The 18106-nt window shown below is 42.1% G+C and overlaps 3 protein-coding genes across 3 annotated transcripts; 1 reads left to right on the top strand and 2 right to left on the bottom strand.

Moving 5' to 3' along the window:
• Window positions 1–1487: 1487 nt before the first annotated feature.
• Window positions 1488–4889, top strand: LOC115672216 (E3 ubiquitin-protein ligase HAKAI homolog). Its single transcript, XM_030593992.2, has 3 exons — window positions 1488–1950; window positions 2240–2298; window positions 3535–4889. Exons 1-3 carry the CDS (start codon window positions 1690–1692, stop codon window positions 4706–4708), a joined length of 1494 nt encoding a protein of 497 aa, XP_030449852.2. The 5' UTR covers window positions 1488–1689; the 3' UTR covers window positions 4709–4889.
• Window positions 4890–5887: 998 nt separating this feature from the next.
• LOC115672393 (reticulon-like protein B12) lies at window positions 5888–8882 on the bottom strand. Its single transcript, XM_030594201.2, has 4 exons — window positions 8459–8882; window positions 7956–8136; window positions 6652–6863; window positions 5888–6500 (listed from the first exon to the last, which is right to left on the bottom strand). Exons 1-4 carry the CDS (start codon window positions 8523–8525, stop codon window positions 6331–6333), a joined length of 630 nt encoding a protein of 209 aa, XP_030450061.1. The 5' UTR covers window positions 8526–8882; the 3' UTR covers window positions 5888–6330.
• Window positions 8883–9601: 719 nt separating this feature from the next.
• On the bottom strand, window positions 9602–16179 carry LOC115672390 (ataxin-3 homolog). Its single transcript, XM_030594198.2, has 2 exons — window positions 15700–16179; window positions 9602–10401 (listed from the first exon to the last, which is right to left on the bottom strand). The coding sequence occupies exons 1-2, from the start codon at window positions 15934–15936 to the stop codon at window positions 9856–9858; spliced, it is 783 nt and encodes a 260-aa protein (XP_030450058.1). The 5' UTR covers window positions 15937–16179; the 3' UTR covers window positions 9602–9855.
• Between the last annotated feature and the right edge of the window lie 1927 nt (window positions 16180–18106).

The following is an 18106-nucleotide window of genomic DNA, read 5'->3' as shown; positions in this document are numbered from 1 at the left end:
GATCGAAGAGACGATTGAGAAGGCGCGCGGTGAGAAGAAGAAGGGTCGATTGCAAGAAACTCGCCACGACTTTCCTTTTCACTTCCTTGGGTCGATCCATGTGAAGTTGCCACCAAATTTCACAGGGCCGACATCGACATTGTCGGATCACAAAACCACGAATCTCGATCGCTCGTCGAACGTTTTCTCAATATTTGTAAAGTACGATGTTCTATTTAGGAGGTGTCATGAAATGCGGTCGGATATGGCATTCTTAATACGGTGGATAGATCATTCGAGGGACCGTAAAAGTCCCTAATTTTCTCGACCTAAAAATAATGGCATTTTTAATATGGGGGAAAGTTCATGAACTATACTTTTTTTTTTTTGGGGTCGAAGATGAGCTATTGAACAAATTAAAATTTTATATATTAGATTGAATATTTATGAATAGTTCATGGATCACATTAAATTAAAAGTTCGAGAATAACATTGCATATTGGGTCAGCATTTAAGGACTCTTTGTGTCATTATTCCTAATTATATTTGTAACTTGTTGCAATTTGTATCTACAACAACATATGAAAATTAGGTTAATTCAAAAAAAAAAGTATCAACTTTACCAGGAGCAACAATTATGGCCCAAACTTTATTGTGTCTTATAAAAAATCACCAACTTTCACTCAAATCTCAAATTTGACCCCCGTGATGTGAAATTTTCAATTGTTCGAGCAAGATTCAGGAGTTAAGTAAAAGTTGGTGATCTTTTATGAGATAAAATGAAGTTCGAGCCATAATTGTTACCAACGGGCTAGATTTTGGTCTCGGGTGAAAGTTGGTAATTTTTTATGAGACAAAATAAAATTCGGGTAAGAATTGTCACTCACGGTAAAGTTGGTATTTTTTTTTTTCGAATTAACCCTATGAAAATTTGATTGTAAAAGCTAAAATTGTGTACTCGTGGCTTCCGACACAGACAATATACAAAATTCAGCATGTCATTTTTGTATCTTTCTCTTTGTACGCTGTCTTTTTTCACGTATAATATTCCCTATACGCGAATAGATTGTGCCTAACATTACCGTCTACATTCATTATGTATTACGCGGATCGTATAACGAGTGTCCACTAGGCACTTGCCGAGCACATGCTTTACAAAAGTTTACAATTTTTAATGTCCCGCTTTTCTCTTTTCAACAAAATCTATATCGTTATGCAACACGTAAAATTAACAAAATAAATAAATCGATTTTCCCGATCGAACCTAACACACCTCCTTAATCCACGATCTACATATGGCAAGCTAACTCGTCCTCCTTCGTCCCGACAATAAATCATACACAAAGTTAGGGCTGGACCGTGCAAAACGACGTCGCCTTGTCGTAATTAAATATAAAAATGCTTTAATGCAACGGCACAAAACGTGATATGTTTTCTTTTTCAGTGGTTTTAGGACCCTCTCCGGTCTGCTCTCTCTAACCAATTCGGAAAAAAAAAAATATACGCCGTCGCCGTTGCCGTCGCCGGCGCCGGCGGTGACTGTTGTTTTTACCCCCAAAACCTTTCAATTTAGGGTTTTTTCTTCTCGACAGATTTCATCTCCGTGAAGAATCTGAAGCGAAAGTTCCTCCGAATTCCTGGAAATCGCCGGAATCTGAGGCCGAGGAGGAGGGGGCGGAGGAGATTTCCGCGACGGTTTCCGGCGGCGAGATGCTCCAGATTCGATTGAAGAGGGACCCGATCTCCGAGGGGGGCGGCGGAGGGCTGAAGCCGTCGCCGGCGGAGACCGTGACCGTCGCCTGCCCCGACCACCTCGTCCTCGCCGACCTCCCCGTGGCGAAGGGCCTCGGGCCCGCCGCCGCCGCCGCCTCGCTCGCGAAGCCCGTCGGCCGCAAGTCCCGCCGCCAGCTCGGCGAGCGCGTCCACTTCTGCGTCCGCTGCGACTTCCCGATCGCCATCTACGGGCGGCTGGTATGCGTTCTTCTTCGTTGCCTTGATCGAACGAGTCGGCGTTACTGATTTGGTGACTGATTGGGTAGCTGGCTCTGAGGTGTGTCGATATAGGAAGTTTGGGACACTGGGTAGTGATTTCCAGGATGCCTGCGCTCGATTGGGTGCATTCCTCTTTTGGCTAGGGCATGCTTATTGCTGATCCTCGATGCGGTCGGAGTATTCGTTAGACCCATAGTAGTGTTGCTGGTGGATATCGAGGACTTGGTCGAATTGCTAATGGGTTTTCTGCTTTGTTTTTTGTTGGCAGAGCCCTTGTGAGCATGCCTTTTGTCTTGACTGTGCTAGGAGTGATTCAATCTGTTATCTGTAAGTACATCTTTCCTACATTGCTCGCGACTACGAAATGCATCTCCTTAAGCAATATGAGGTACACTTTGAGCTGTCTGGTTGATGTGATTTCAGTGGATCCGGGGTGTTCTGAAAATGAAGACAAGTGCAAACTCTGGCTTGATAGAGCAGCCTCCATGTATACATGAAACTTAAACTGAGCCCCAATTTAAACAATTGTGAAACAAGACTTGCTTTAAGAATCATCATGTCCTACCTCTTCTGTCATATCTTCCTCATCTCATAATACCACCTGGAATTTATCTTTACCTGCCAAATTCTTTGGTTCTCGTACTGATTTCTATGTTTGACACTGTAATGTTTCTCGATCGTCTCGGAAAGACTGGAATTTTGGTCTGACTCTCATTAGCAAATGGTCTGTATGTGATGTTGACTATGGTGGATGGTAGATTCTCGTGACTAACAAGTAAAAGGCGTAAGATAGAGAAAGAGAATGGACTAGCTATGACAAGGCGCGAGTCCAGAAGGAACATTCTCCGAGTTGAACTTTTGTTCATCCTTTTGGATTTATGTACCCATACCCTGTCTGCCCTCTACATGAGAGCAATGTTATACCGGTGATGCAGATGTTGCATGCAATTTAAGTTGGGTGCAGTAGTTGGTTCAATGCATTAGTCAATATTTTCTTTGTTGGGATAGAAAAGTAGGTCAGATTTTATTGGTAAATTAGATTGTGGTTTTTGGGCCAGGCTGCCCGAGGGTATCTCTCTTTGCAATGATCTATTAGCAAAACACAACAGAATAAAAGCAAGTTAAGTACTTGCAATGGGAAGATTAGTGTAGCAAGTTAAATACTAGCAATGGGCAGATTAATGTTTACAAGAAGCAAATTGCTTTGTCTAAGGGTAGACTTATTGCTTCTTTGCTACCATTTGCAAGCTATAGTTGAATATGGCAGAACAAAAGCAAGTTGAGTACGTGCAAAAGGGAAAATCGTTGAAGCAAATTGCTTTGTGTAAGGGTAGACTGATGCTTCTTTGTTGCCATTAGCAAACTATTGGTGGTGGTGTTTACTATTTTTCACCTGTTTCTTAATCAAGACATAGCAGCTGCAGAAATTATAGCCCTCATGGCAACGGACAGTGATTACCTTTTTATATTTTAAATTGTAGCAATCATTTCTAGCTTTGAAAACTTTATGAGATCATATTGACGAGTGAGCTGAATAAATAGTTAATTCTTTGTGTGACACAGGTGTGATGACCGTATTCAGAAAATTCAGACCATAAAGATGATGGAGGGACTCTTTATATGTGCAGCACCCCACTGTCTGAAGTCTTTTCTAAAGAAAAGTGAATTTGAATCTCATATACACGAGACCCATGGTGACCTTCTTCAGCCTAATGCTGAAAAGGAAGATGGAAATGAATCAGATGCACGCGGTATCAAACAATCTACTGCTTCCGAATCTACTGCACGAGCTCCACCAAGGCCTGTCTTTTCTCCCGGTTCATCACAGCTTCATGATCGTGACGACAAGGCTCGCCATCAGCATGGTAGAGAACAACCTCCTCCAAGGCCAATTATGCACCAGAAGCCACCAGCTTTCTTAGGGCAGGTCCAAAACAATCCTTCTGATTCGCAAGCAGACAACCAACGTCTTCCAGGGTTTGATAGGCGCTTCCATATGGATGTGCAGGGTGGACCCCAACAAGAACCTAGCCATTTCCCAGAGAAACAGCCTGGGGTTTTATCAGACTCTCCCTTTCAAGAATACCCTATGCATTCTATTCAACAACCAAACTTTGTTGTGCCATTACAGTCAAATCAAATGCTGACACCCCCACCTCCTTTCAGTTTCCCTCCTTTCCCCATGGAGGGAGCTCAGCCATATTTTCCTGCATCCTATGATACAGTGCGGCAGGATTCAGCTCCTGAAGGTGGTCCAGAGTCAGGTTCATTGCTGGGATTCCCACCAGGTCCACCTGGTGGAGTGAATTTCATGGCTGGATATCCTCAGCCATGGAACACTGGGATGGCCGCACCATTCGAACCTCCGACAGGAGGCCAAGGAGCTGGAGATGGTTATGCAAATCCCGCAGATGTCCAAGGAAGAGTCCCGTTGTACCAGGGCGATTACATGCGAAATTCAGGAACATTGCCTTTGAATCCTCCTCCCCCACCTCCTTTAGCTGGCAAGGGTTTGGAAACTGCTCGAGGTAGTAGTGTCGATGTAAGAGACGGCAAGGGAATATTGGCACCACAACCCTTGCCACTTCCACCGCCGCCGCCACCGGGACCTCCATCTCATATGTCTCACTCGCAGATCCAGCGGGGCAAGTTCTATCCAGGCGATATGGGGCATGAGGGACAGGGTTATGGGTGGCAGCATGAGAACCGGGATAGCTTCGGGAGCAGTCACGAATAGAGAAGCCAATTTTCCATACTCTTATGTATCCCTCTTTTTTTATAGCACTGAACTGATTGATGATGCTTCATCTGTAACGCTGTTGGACAGTATTGGCCCCCGGTCACTATATTCTTGGCTTTGTTCCTTAATTCTGCTTAGAAGCCACCCTCAAATGCCAAAGAAGGTTGCCCATTTAATACTTTCGCCTTTTTATTATTACCACGTTGACTGTTTATTTCAACCATCGCCGATACCAGGGATTCCCCTTGCACTTTTGTCTTCTTTTCAAATACAATCTTTACGATTTGATTGTCTCTAGGTTTCACATTGGGGGATGGAGAATTACCTTATTTTACTTCAGTGCTGATATTCAGACTGAGCTAGAGCGTGCTTGAATTTTAGCCATTCAGGTAAATGAGCACTAAACATTGTACCGACTTGCACTGTTAGAACAAGTCAGTCATGTCAAATAATGTCTTGGATCACGAGGTGTCAACTAAAATGTCGTGGGATCCTGGATAGGAATAATTCATGCTTCTGGAACGACCACAACCTTAGACGATTTGTGCTAGGATGTTTTCATTTGCTTGAAACTTGAAGCCCCTCATGGGAACATTATCCAAAAAGTCCTAAAATCTATTGTATTTTTGCCAATTCAGTCCTAAACCTTTTAAGTTTGCCAATTCAGTCCTAAACCTTTTTACTTCTTGTCAATTGAGTCCATCCGGTCAATTTTGGCTGGCCAGTGCCGGCCATATGGGCAACGCTGACGTGACAATTTTTTAATATTTTTTTTCAAATTTTTAAATATTTTTTTTTTCTAACTTCTTCCCTCTGACCGGTCCAGCGACCGACCAGAGGCGAGGGCCGATGAGGTTGACCTAGCTGGGCCCTCATGGTCGGTAGGCAATCACAATAATGTTCATCATTACGCTGCTTCTTTGATCCTGCTCTTATACGATTGTTCAACATGACTGAAAATGTTTCACCGCTGGTTTTGTTAGTACTTCTCCATAAGTAATTCCAATCTAGGGTAAGGGAGGGAACGATAACAGAAATTAACTGTAGATAGCTTCTAGTTCACAATGTCTATGGCAGTTCGCCTACATAAACCATCACAAATATCAATCCCAAGGATATCTACTTGCACTCGCACGATCCAATGTTCACACACCAGTTGATCAATCGCAAAAGCAATTTGGTCAGTCAGATAACGCATTAAGAGTAAGAGAGGCACGAATGTGTATCATACTTCAAGCCTAGCCCCAAAAGAAATTAAAATCTGTACAAATCGTAAGTACATACAAGTTTCCTTTTTCATTTGTTCCGCTAACAAGAAGGATTCTCTCCAGATACTCAACACAACATTTTTGCCCCAGCTGAAAGCTACTGTTGGAAGACAGACTCCTCATAACCCTGAAGCTCCAGACTAAAACTCGATAAACGAAACATATTGACAAAAAAATAGGCATATAGAGAAAGGGAAAAAAAAAAAAGCACTCAAAACTCACTAATAATCCTGTCCACCCCAGCATCTTGGAAAAATGGAATGGAATGGGAGACAGAGAGACAGAAAAGGAAGATACAGTGGTTACAGAGAAGACACATCTAACGGGAATAAAGGCGAGAGATGTAGGACATCAACTCAGTTTTTTCTGCTCTGCAATCCATTGCTGAACTTTGCTGATATAACCTTCAGATAATTTTGAGTAAAACTGCACGGCACTGCCATAACATGCCATGACGTACTTATCAAAATGTTCTTCATACTTCTCGTAGAGAGCTGGAACCGTGAGGATGACAACAAGGCCTGCCATTTGGTAGGTATGAGAGTTATATATTTCTTCTTGATTCTCATTTAAAGAGGAATGAGTCAGTTAATACAACACAATAGCAATACACATTTTGAAATTCAATTTCTACTACCGATCACGGAAAAAGATAATGATAATGAAACTTACTAGTGTATCCCAATGTGAGGAAATCAGTTAAGCTGCCAACTATGGAAATCAGCAACAAGGATATAGCGACTTTAAAATACATCCACGTATCTTTACCCAAGGCAACATCTTGGAAAGCCAAGAGCAGAGCATTTATATGAGTTCGGGCAAAAGCTGCCACATCGTTCATCATATCTTCTGATATGTGCATCTCTGGTAGGGGTGGAGAAGGTCTGCAAAAGAAAAAACAAACATAAAATAAAATTTTTGACGTCATCAGTGGCATGCTCATATGTACAATGTCATCAGTGGTTCCATGCTCATATGTCATCAAAAAGGAGATACTACTCGGCAGCAATTTCATTCATGAGGTAAATGTAACCAATAAGAATTAAGCATCTCAACTTCACTTGCGAAACAAATCTTCTCTGACTCATTGAATCGATAGCAAAAAATGTCATTGGGAAGCTGTATCTTAGATGCAACCTCAGCACATCAAGTGTTCACGACACAGTGTAGACTATGCCTTCTGGTAACAGTTGGATTAGATGCCCAATGCCTTTCCTTATTCAAGATATTCTTTGTAGCTCAAACATGCTGCTGAGCAAATCATAATGGCTCGTTAATTGTCATCAGGATCCTGAATTAATAAACTTTGCAGCATGAATTTAAAACTAACCAGTAATCGAGTTGATTCATTTTCAAGCAGTAAGCACCTTCTTCTTGGAGGACTTTAATACGGATTTGCAGGTTTAATGCTTTCTAATCACTAACTACAATGTACATAGTAGAACTTTGAAGTAGAAGAGAGTACCAAGGTATTTGATTCTTTAGAAACCTCCCAATTTTCAATTGATCAGTCCATTGTGCCATGAATCCCTTACACCATTGAGCATCCGCTTTTCTTTTTGTTTTATTCTTCTTTTAAATGATCTGTAGTAGGTAGAGGTAGCAAATGTGGTCTAGATTTATAAGGCTTACACAGCGAATATACTCAGATCAAAGACTATTATTGTGGTAGTGGATCAAAAAGAGGAAACAGTGAATGGTAAGATCCTAATTTTGCAGGTTCTCAATCAGAATTAATGCACCGCCAGAATCTCTTCGACCAATATCATTCAAGATTGTAACTGCATATTGCAGACATAGACAACAACAGATTCACATCCGAGCCATCGCATAACTAATGCCTCACGCAACCACCAGAAGGAAAACCATGTTTCTGTCAGATGCAGCTTGATAAACACCGATATATCAGAGCACAACGAAAATAATGCTCATTTACGCTTAGTGCAGTTAACAAAAGCACTTTACATTAGACTTACCTATTGAGTATGGCTGCAGATTTGGCCCAAAGAAAGAGAATAGTGGTGAGTAGGAGCAGAACACTGGAGGATAGCGATAATAGAGTATATCCAGATATTTCAAACACAACCCAAGCAGCTAGAGTCACTACCAGTATCCCCCATGTCAATTTGTTCCTCCTCCATAATATAACATCCGCAACTGTTCCAACTCAAACCAAACAAAAACGGAAATCCACCATTAATTTCTCAAATCCATATAAAGCCAAAACGCATGGATCAGAGGCATAATCCATGATAGTCATAATACATTCATCGGGTAAGTATCAATTGCAAAGAAAGATCAATGCTTGACAAGATCAAGAAAGACCCATCAACGATACAACACTGCATTCACAGTCAAGTGCGCCGATTACCAATGAAAAGAGGATGAAGGAAACTATCTGCAGCTGGGCAAGATCGCACCGCCGATGATCGGAAACCAGAGACAGATTGGAACGAGGAACAAGATAGAAAAGTCATACCAAGACCTCCGCCAAGCACCTCATGGACAGTTCTCTGCCTGTTGAACAATCGGTCAGACGAACCCATTTCCGAAGAAAGATCGAATCCTCGGAGACCCGTTGTCCTAGAACATTTCAGCGCGTGGTTCCGAGACCAGTACAGAGGAGCAGCCGTAATGCCATGTCTTGGACTCTCTCTGAAGTTTCGTACTTTTTCCCTGTTTCCTGTCTATTGAAACCACTGACTTTTAGTGGTATGGAATTAAAGTATTGCTCGGAAATCTTAAAAGAACAGAAACAGGGGATGAATGAATGTTGAAAGTTGTGACTGGTTGGTTGGTGGTCTCCCATTTCCAGCCTAAAAGCTGAAAAGAGCACCGGTCATCATCATCATTCATGACCTCTCTCTCAGCTTCGATCCATCCTCTCTTTTTTTCTCTTTCCTTTCTTCGTGAGCAAACTAATAAGAAGTAGTGCACTAATAAGGGTGATCATGATCAGCTACATTCACATCCAACTTTTCCATTGTTTTTTTTTTTTTACCTATTGAAAATAAATGCCGGGATACCATTTCTAAGTCCGCCCGATCCGTAAAATATAATTTATACAGCTGTTATCGGATGCGCAACATGTGATTCGTTGCGTAATTAAGTTCTTTCGCGTGCCAATAACTTGAGCGTTTTTTGTTGACATTCCGTGTAGAGATTTTAGGGAAGCAGTGCTTCTTCAAACCACAAGCTCCTAACAAAATTACTGAGAATTAAGCAAGCTGGGATCGTGCAATGGTCAGGTGGGGACATAGTTTGCTCGATCAACGACGCTTCAGCAGTTCATTTATTGAACAACTTGACATGGGTTCAAGATCGGGGAAGAAGACCCACTGGCCCATCAATGCATTATTCTCCCACTGAGTGCCACAACTCTCCGTGAACCGCAGTAGAATATTCTCTCCCTTGCCTTTTCTATATGAGGAAATGACGAAATTACTGAAGGATGATTCATTCAGAAGAGCGTGCTCTCTCGGTCCGGTCATGGACTCGGCGATCCCTGGACCAACTACGCTCGCTATCAATTCGTCCCAATTTGACAGGAAAAACACTTGTGTAGACCATGGTTCATGGATCGTTACGGAACTCACGTAGAACCCGCATGATTAACAGACAATGGAGTCGGATGCTAGGTAGCTTTTGGGTCTATCCATGTAAAGTAATCTGCTAAAGATGATCCCAAGATTCACCCTCACGCCTCCCCTCAGAATTATACGTAAGAAAGAAGACATTTACTATCAGCAGCTGCGGTAGATTATTTCCACAGTTATGATGAACTTTGTGCCTCGCGCATGCAATATTTCAATTCTACATCCTCGAATATCGCAGTTTCTTCCCAAAAAATTAAGAAAGTCAAAACAATCTTTCCTTCTATCTTGTTTCCTTCTCAGCTTGGCTGGTTGCAGCTTCACTTGCTTGAGGGGTCACGGCGGCGAAATCCATCAAGCTGGCAGCTACTGCAGCATTGAAGTCCTCTAATTCCATAGCAGAAAGAGTTTGATCAGTTTGATCGCTTCTTTGAGGAGGAGGAGGAGGAGGTTGTGTTGTATTGCAAGACTTTATTATCCTCTCAGCATCTTCAGGGGATAGCCACTGGCCGTAGCCACTGGGAGCTTCGGATGACGAAATTGGGCACTCCCTCGGGAAATTCCCCCTCACTAGGAAAATGCTCCACCCAAAGCCTTTGAGAGAGTCCAAATAGGCAGAGAGATAGAACTTGGAGAGATGCTGTGGCGCTGCATATAGGCTGTCGAAGTTGTACCACTCTCCATTCACTTTCCTAATGCAGAACCAGTGGTCCTGCAAATGGCATATGAAGGCATTTTCCAGCTCCGGATCTATCTGCGCCGGCTCGGCGACTGGTGAGTTCAGGGGGATGACCTGCAGGTCCCACACCTCTAAAGCCTTTTCCAAAACCTGCAACCAAAGATTTGTGTAATAGTTACTTACCCATGAGCGCATTTAAGAGTAGTATCAGGTATACATCATATAAGACTGTCCAAACGAAAATATCCAACAAGTCAAAACAACCTATAAGTAACTATTCGCAGACAAATCCTGTCCAAATTATTAGAAAAGGTAAGCGCATCTCCCTCAGATTCCAACTGGAATTTCAGTAGGAAATAAAAGAGAGGAGGGAGGGAGAGGAAGGAAACGCAAGGACAGAAGGAAAGATGTGGTGGGGTTCACCTTTAAGTTAAAAAATGAGACATTGTGAAATCTTATTGACTATAGGCAACTCTGAATAAGTAACCCATGAACTCTTTTGACGATCACCTTTGGAAACAACAAAGAATCAGCAAGGCAAATATTACCACCTTAAGCTACACATTCAATCACTCAAATGCAGGAATCCTCTTAACAGCATTGCATGCACAAATCAGTAGAGAGAGAAAGAGAGAGGCATCACGGTAAAACAAGGAACAGTATCTCAATTTCATCGATATCTATTTCTAGTAAAAGTTCTCTTCTAAGTGCCTCACAATATAGCTATACCGCCTAGCTCATTGATAAATGAGCAAACGCTACAAGTGTTAAAATCTTTTCCTGAGCCAGGGGAAACAGAAAATAAGGATCACTGTCGGCATGCATTAACTAAAAACAAGAACTTGTCAGATACTTACGAGTTAAACTACTTGCTCAAAGCTGCTGAAAGAGACTATCATCGACTCAAAGCTACTATAAAGATGTCCACAGCATTTTTTCCTAATATTCATGGAATTCCATGACATGACCTCCACCATATCAGAATCAAAGCACCAAATATTCTTAATTGACAAAAAAGGTTGAAGAAAACTTCTGAATTCGTAGCAATAGTACTACCAAGCAGATCAGAGTTAGTTTACTAGTACACCTATACTAAGTCACACATGATGATCAGTCGGTCTTATGCGCTCAAATTTCAAATGCTCCCTCCCTCCCTCCACCTATACTAAGTCACACATGATGATCGGTCGGTCTTATGCACTCAAATTTCAAATGCTCCCTCCCTCCCTCCCTCCCTCCTAAGTCACACATGATGATCAGTCGGTCTTATGCGCTCAAATTTCAAATGCTCCCTCCCTCCCTCCCTCCCTCCCTCCCTCCCTCCTAAGTCACACATGATGATCAGTCAGTCTTATGCGCTCAAATTTCAAATGCTCCCTCCCTCCCTCCACCTATACTAAGTCACACATGATGATCAGTCGGTCTTATGCGCTCAAATTTCAAATGCTCCCTCCCTCCCTCCCTCAGTTTGTCAATACCATACAAATAAATTTGTTCAACTACCAAAATGCTTCTCCTCTTCCGGTAATGTGGAACTTAAGCAAGTATTCATTTGCACTTATTTTGCCCAACAATATGTAGGCAATTGTACAATTCAATATATGGTTTGTGAAGAAAAAAAGAGGAAAAACTGGAGAAAGGACTCTCAAGATGCTTTAAACCACCTAACAAGCCCAAGTGATTAATTTCTGCAAATTATCTATCACAGAAGGATCGTTAATCTAACTGAAGCACAAAACTCTAGTCAACCTTATAAATGTTGCATGCATAACAAACAGGGCAAAATTCCAGGAATAAAAAAGACTTCATACAAGTTGCAATTCAAAGAAAGACAAAACAATAATTACTTGCATCATATTGGACAGGATGCGCAGCCTGCACAAGAGCACTGGCATATTGCGCTGTAAGGCAGATGCGTAAAACCATAAAAAACCAAATAATGCTTGCTTGTGCAGATGAGAATATGTGCCTAAATGCAGAACTAGAGCTATATATGCAACAACCATGTCATGCAGAAAGTAGTGACATCAATTAACACTGCACAAAATCAGAATCCAAAGGCAGAGGTGCGGTTAATGTGTACCATCATGTTTGAACCATTGTACATGAATTATTGCTCTAATTGCAGGGCCAGGAAGCTCACACTTCCATTGGAAGTTGGAAGCATACACTCTAAATACTTGACCCAAATTCATAAATTGTTTTAAGAACCAGAACAATGTAAGTGCAAGCGCCCAGATGAACGTTTTACGGTGCAAAGATTGGTCAGCCAGTTCTCAAGTATATGGAATTTGTTATCAACTACCCTTAGGGCACTAATTAAGCTTTATTCAATGTATTTGCAGTATGCCCACATTCAAGATTGGTGTCAAGTGTACATCATATAAGATTGTCCAAACGAAAAATCAAATGAGTCGAAACAACCTATAACTATTTACAGACAAATCCTTTCCCAATAATCAGAAAAGGTCAGCACATCTTCCTCAGAATCCAACTGGAATATCAGGAGGAAAGAAAAGAGAGGAGGAAGGAGGTTCCGGAAACGAAAGGACAGAAGGAAAGAAGGGGTGGGGTTCACCTTTAAATTTAAAATGAGACGTTACAAAACCTTGTTGTCTATAGGCAACTCTGAAGAAATGACTCATGATGAACTCCTTTGACGATCACTTTTACAAACAACAAAGAATCAGCAATGCAACTATTACCACTTTAATCTTCACATTCAATCACTCAAATGCAGGAGTTCTCTTGGCAACATCGTTATCGTATGTACAAATCAAGAGATAGTCGTATGTCCTATCATTTCTCCAAATGTTCCCACGAGAGAGAAAGAGAGGCATCATAGTTAAAAAAATAACACTATCTCAATTCCATCAATAAAAGATCTTGTCAGATTACTTACGCATTAAATTACTGGTTCAAAAAGCTGCCCAAAGAGATGATCATTTACTCAAAGCTAGTATTGCGATGTCCACAGCATCTTTTTACTAATATTCATGAAATCAATTGCACAAAACCTCAACTATATCAAGATAAAAGCAACAAGAATTCTTAGTTGATAAAAACAAAAATTGATAAAAACTTCAGAATTGGTAGCAATAGAACTATCGAGCAGATCAGAGTTAAATCACAAGTACACCTATAGTAAGTCAAACATGATGATCAGTCAGTCTATCCTAATGAAGAAAAAAGCAACTTTCTTCTATGTCTCAGATTTCAAATGCTCTCTCTCTCTCTCTCTCTCTCTCTCTCTCTCTCTCTCTCTCTCTCTCTCTCTCTCTCTCTCATAATGACACCTGTCTTTCCTCACGATATTCATATATAATTTGACAAATACGCTCGTTTTCTTTTTCCAGGAAAATAAACTGTCCCTTTTCTCTCAGACTGACTGACATTAATGAGGAGTTCCCCAATCTTCTGCACGAAATTCAGTTACTTTTGAATTTATACCCACAGCTTCTTCACGAGATGCACCGCTTGAGTTTGTTAGTGCCATACAAATAAATATACTCAACTACCGATATGTGTCTTCTCTTCTGATAATGTAGAACTTAAGCAACTATCTTCATTTGCACTTCTTTTGCCCAACAATATGTAGAGAATCTTATAGTTCAATATATGGTTTTTTTTTTGGTAAGGTATAGTTCAATATATGGTTTGTGAGGGCAATAAGAGAAAAAATTGGGAAAGGACTCTTGGGATGCTTTAAACCACCAAACAAGCCCAAGTGATTAATTTCTGTAGATATCTATCACCAAAGGATTGTTATTCTAACTGAAGCACAAAACACTAGTCAACCTTACAAATGCCACATGCACAACAAACAGGGGTGGAATTCCAGGAATAAAAAGGACGGCATATAAGTTGCATTCCAAAGAAAGACGAACGAATAATAATTAACATAAAAATTGGACAGGTTGCACAGCCAGCACAAGAGCATACGCGTGCGTACATGAACCGCACTCTAAGACAGATGTATGCAACCATAAATAACCAAAGAATGCTTTCTTGTGCATATGAGAATATGTGCCTAAAGGCGGAACTAGAGCTATAAATTCCACAACCATAAAGTTGTCGCTCGCAATTTCTTGGGCAATTTGAATTAGTATATCCTTAAAAAAATCCTATGCTTTTCCCATGTTTACTTGTCAACAAACCCATATTTTCAAAGTGTCATCATATAAGTCTATAAGACAGCATATTAAACATAACCTGTCAAAACATCCACATCATCCACCGAGTTAAGTTGCATATCTAGTCGTTAGGCATTGAAACCTTAACTTTTGTTCGGGAGATAGGAGAGGCTAGGAATGGGGTCGGAGAAGAAAATTTTACACTTGCCTTCCAATTCACTCTCGCATAAAGTTCAATTTTCTTTTCAAAATCTTCCACGCCCACCTCTCATTTTCCCTCTCCTCTCTCTCCCAAACAAAGCCTAAATATAATCTAAAAGGTAAGGCAAAGAGTCATGCAATTCCACGATTTCAATAAATTAGTTCGCTTGTATTCAACTCCTCCACCCCCTATGGATGGACAAAAAACGATAAGACAACAAACAATTGTGTAGACTTCCGAAACAAAATAAAATTTTTATTTTTCTTTGATTTGACAATTTTACAATTGCATGAGGAGCATTTAGATTTATGTATAGTCACATTGCAAAGAACGGAGAGAAGCCTGCTATTAAGCAATTGATGAGCAAGATACTGCCATTTCTTGATTTTTGGAAGTTCTCCGCATTATGTTGATACATTGAGGCGTATTCTTCCATCCAAAGACAAATATATTTTATAGCCATTCTATACTTGACTTAGTTCTGATTTAGTGAAGTGCACATTTTCAATTTTGCCCCAAAATCTAGGACAGCAAGTGTATTAGTGTTGTCACGTACCAAAATTTTTCTTCGGCACGATCGTCAAATATAGCACCCATTTCACCGATACCAACAATTTCACGGACTAGCTTACAAGCATTGGAAGTGCGAATCTAGGAGCCCGATACACCATGTGCTCGATATAACACGGATACGGCCAAAAAACATTTATATCCACGATACGGAGAACGGCACGCACAAGACATTAATTAGTTACTAGGATGATCTAAACGATCCAAACTACCGACATATGGGCGCACTTGCAGAATAAGACATTCCGAGCGGCCGGAAACTAATTACTTGCCACAGGACTGACATCTGCATGAATAATCACCCTCACACTCATCCCGCAGTTGAAAACCACGAAAGCTCCATCTATACCGAAAGGAGCACTAACAAGGGATTTCCAACGCGATCACAAACCAACCACCTGTTCATCCGTCATGCAGTGAGAGCTCTAACGAACAAAGACAACTCAACCGATCGATATCATTCCCAAGAGCCCCGTCTGAGAATCACGGTCCAGAGGAGCTCGATTTCGGGAGGGGGAGGGAGAAGAGGAGGAGGGAGCGAACCTGGATACTGAAATCGCCGTCCAGGGAGACGTTGTGGGACTCCTGGGAGAGGAAGTCGCCGCCGCCCTGGGGCATCATGACCTGGCGCTCCTTGCGGTCGAGATCGGAGGCGAGGGCGGCCAGGTCGAACTCGGAGAAGAAGGGGCCCTGGAGGACGGTGTTGACGCAGTGCACCGCGCACAGCTTCGACTCCTGCACCTCGTGGTACAGCATCCCCCCGTTGCTCGCTCCCTCCATTTCCGCAAGAACCAATCGGGGGACGAAGAATCGAACGAAACCCTAGCGGATTGGATTTGGATTCGGGGGAAACTCTCGAATGCGACTGCGATTTGATGCGAAGCTGATCGGCGATTTTGTTCTTTTGGGGGAGTATTTATCGTCAACGATCAATTCGATTCCTTCCTTTCCCCCGATTTTTTTCCCCCACCGGGACGTCGCGGACCGCGGGTCGGCACGTGCCGGGCACGTGCCCGAGGCAACAGTCCCTCCTCTGGTCGGGTCGGGTCGGGTCGGTCCTTGGCCGGTCGGTCGCTTAATGGAGGGAATCGCTTGTCGCTCGTTGTTGCTCCTCCGACTTTGGTCTTTTCCAAAGTGGCACGCCATTCTTTCCTTCCGTTCTTTCTTTCTTCGCTTGTGAATTTCGCTCGATACTTTTCGTCCCCAAAAAAATATCCTATCTTAGTCTGGTTCGCGTGTAATCATGGATCGGGACGGGCCCAGGGTCGATACCGACTCATCTAGTGCGAGAAGGGCCAGGAGACTGGTACCACCGGATGCGCATGCATCGTACGGGAACATGCTAGAAGAAAGAAAATGCGACGAAATGATATTTTCTAATTTGAAATCGAGATATCAAGCGTGGAGTCAAATCGTTATTGTATTCACATAGTAGTTCGGGTTGCGGGTGGTGCGCAAGTTTGTTGTTCTTTCTTCCGGTGATCTTTCCATTCACGTGTTGATTGTTCAGTTCATCCTCTTTTATTTCTGTTTCGGACAAAAGTGAGAGACAATCGAAGCTTCAAAAGTAGTATCAAGAACTGTTTACTTCATAGCAGTTCTCGCAAGAGCTTTCTGGTTTTAGAAGATGATCAAGTAATCACCATTATTATCTCTCAGTCTTCCGGTTGATGAAAGGATCATATCATAGAATTACATCCCCACTGAAATGTACCGTGCCTGGAATATTAAGCGAATCGTACTCTTCACACTACGTTTGGTAGATGACATTAAGAAGGAAGAGAGAGGTCTCTATACAATTAATTTGGTTGGAGTGAACGAGTGATTTAAAGGGGAAAAAAAGGATAAAAATTTGGAGGGATTGAGATATAGCGTTAGTTTAAATGCTGGCGAGGGGAAGAATTTTCAACTCTGGCCGTTTGGTAACTTGCCTAATAGTAAAAATTTCTGTTTTTTTGTTCCCAGAAATAGTTTGGGAACAGAAATGCGTTTGGTAAACTTTTTGTTCCCGAACACATTTTTGCAAAAATTTGTGCCGAGAAACAGTTTTGGAAGAGAAACAAAAAATAAAAAAAAGTTGCTTCTTGTTTCTCGGCACAATTTTGAGAATCAGTTTTTTTCTTCTTTTTCTTTTTTTTGTTTTCTTCTTTTTGTGTTGCTCTTCTTGGGCTGTGGTCGATCGCCGGCCGCCGGTGGCCGGCCATAGCCCAGGGCCGGCGAAGGCGTCACGGCCCTCGCCGGCCGCCGGCGGAGGCGAGGGTCCCCCTTGCCGGCGAGGGCGAGGCGGCTCGCCGTCGGTCATGGCGAGGTTGGCCTCGCCCAAATCGGGTGAGGCCGAGCCTCGCCGTGGGTCGCGACGGCAAGGCTCGGCCTCGCCAAATCTGGGCAAGGCCTACCTCGCCGTGGGTCGCAATGGCGAGGCCGGCGGCGGCCAGGGCCGCGACGCCCTGGCCTGTGGCCAGTCGCCGACGTCGGCGACCGGCCATGGCCAAAGAAGGAAGGATAGAAAGAAAAAAAATATTAAACAATTTAAAATATTATTAATAAAAAAAAATTTGTGTAGTTACCAAATGTATTTCTGTTCTTTTCTATCCCAGGAATAGAAATTTTGGACAATTACCAAACGCCTTCAAATACTTAGAAATTGTTTCTAGGCACAGAATAAAAAAGAACCATTTCTAAATAGAAATAGTTTCCCGGCATAGAAATATTGTCATGCGCACCCTTAATTGTCATACGGTATGAAATTCTATTGAATTTAATAAGAGATAGAGTGCGATAAATAATATGACTAGATTTAGCATTTAATGTAAGTCTTCTCATTTACTGTTTTTGTGTGATTTCTCGATTGTATTGAAGGAATCGGTGTTGTAGCAAAAGTCGAATCTGTAATCACAAAACCCGTCGGAGGCCGAGGTGGAGATGTTGTAATCCGTCGAGTAAACAAACA

This window comes from Syzygium oleosum, unplaced genomic scaffold (genome assembly GCF_021117445.2).
Source record: "Syzygium oleosum isolate NSW1041296 unplaced genomic scaffold, Sole_v2.1 Sole_v2.12, whole genome shotgun sequence".
Lineage (NCBI taxonomy): Eukaryota > Viridiplantae > Streptophyta > Magnoliopsida > Myrtales > Myrtaceae > Syzygium > Syzygium oleosum.
Note: the sequence above shows the minus strand (reverse complement) of the source record. Positions and strands in the feature narration are given on the sequence as shown.

Bases quoted from the DNA above. Each gene is read 5' to 3' on its own strand.
- LOC115672393 (XM_030594201.2), bottom strand. From the start codon at position 8,525: ATGGGTTCGTCTGACCGATTGTTCAACAGGCAGAGAACTGTCCATGAG. The intron at 8,137-8,458 runs GTATGACTTTTC...GAGTTGGAACAG, and splicing joins GGTGCTTGGCGGAGGTCTTG to TTGCGGATGTTATATTATGG. The intron at 6,501-6,651 runs GTAAGTTTCATT...ACCAAATGGCAG, and splicing joins CCTCACATTGGGATACACTA to GCCTTGTTGTCATCCTCACG.
- LOC115672216 (XM_030593992.2), top strand. From the start codon at position 1,690: ATGCTCCAGATTCGATTGAAGAGGGACCCGATCTCCGAGGGGGGCGGC. The intron at 1,951-2,239 runs GTATGCGTTCTT...TTTTGTTGGCAG, and splicing joins TCGCCATCTACGGGCGGCTG to AGCCCTTGTGAGCATGCCTT. The intron at 2,299-3,534 runs GTAAGTACATCT...TGTGTGACACAG, and splicing joins AGTGATTCAATCTGTTATCT to GTGTGATGACCGTATTCAGA.
- LOC115672390 (XM_030594198.2), bottom strand. From the start codon at position 15,936: ATGGAGGGAGCGAGCAACGGGGGGATGCTGTACCACGAGGTGCAGGAG. The intron at 10,402-15,699 runs GTTCGCTCCCTC...CTTTGGTTGCAG, and splicing joins ACGGCGATTTCAGTATCCAG to GTTTTGGAAAAGGCTTTAGA.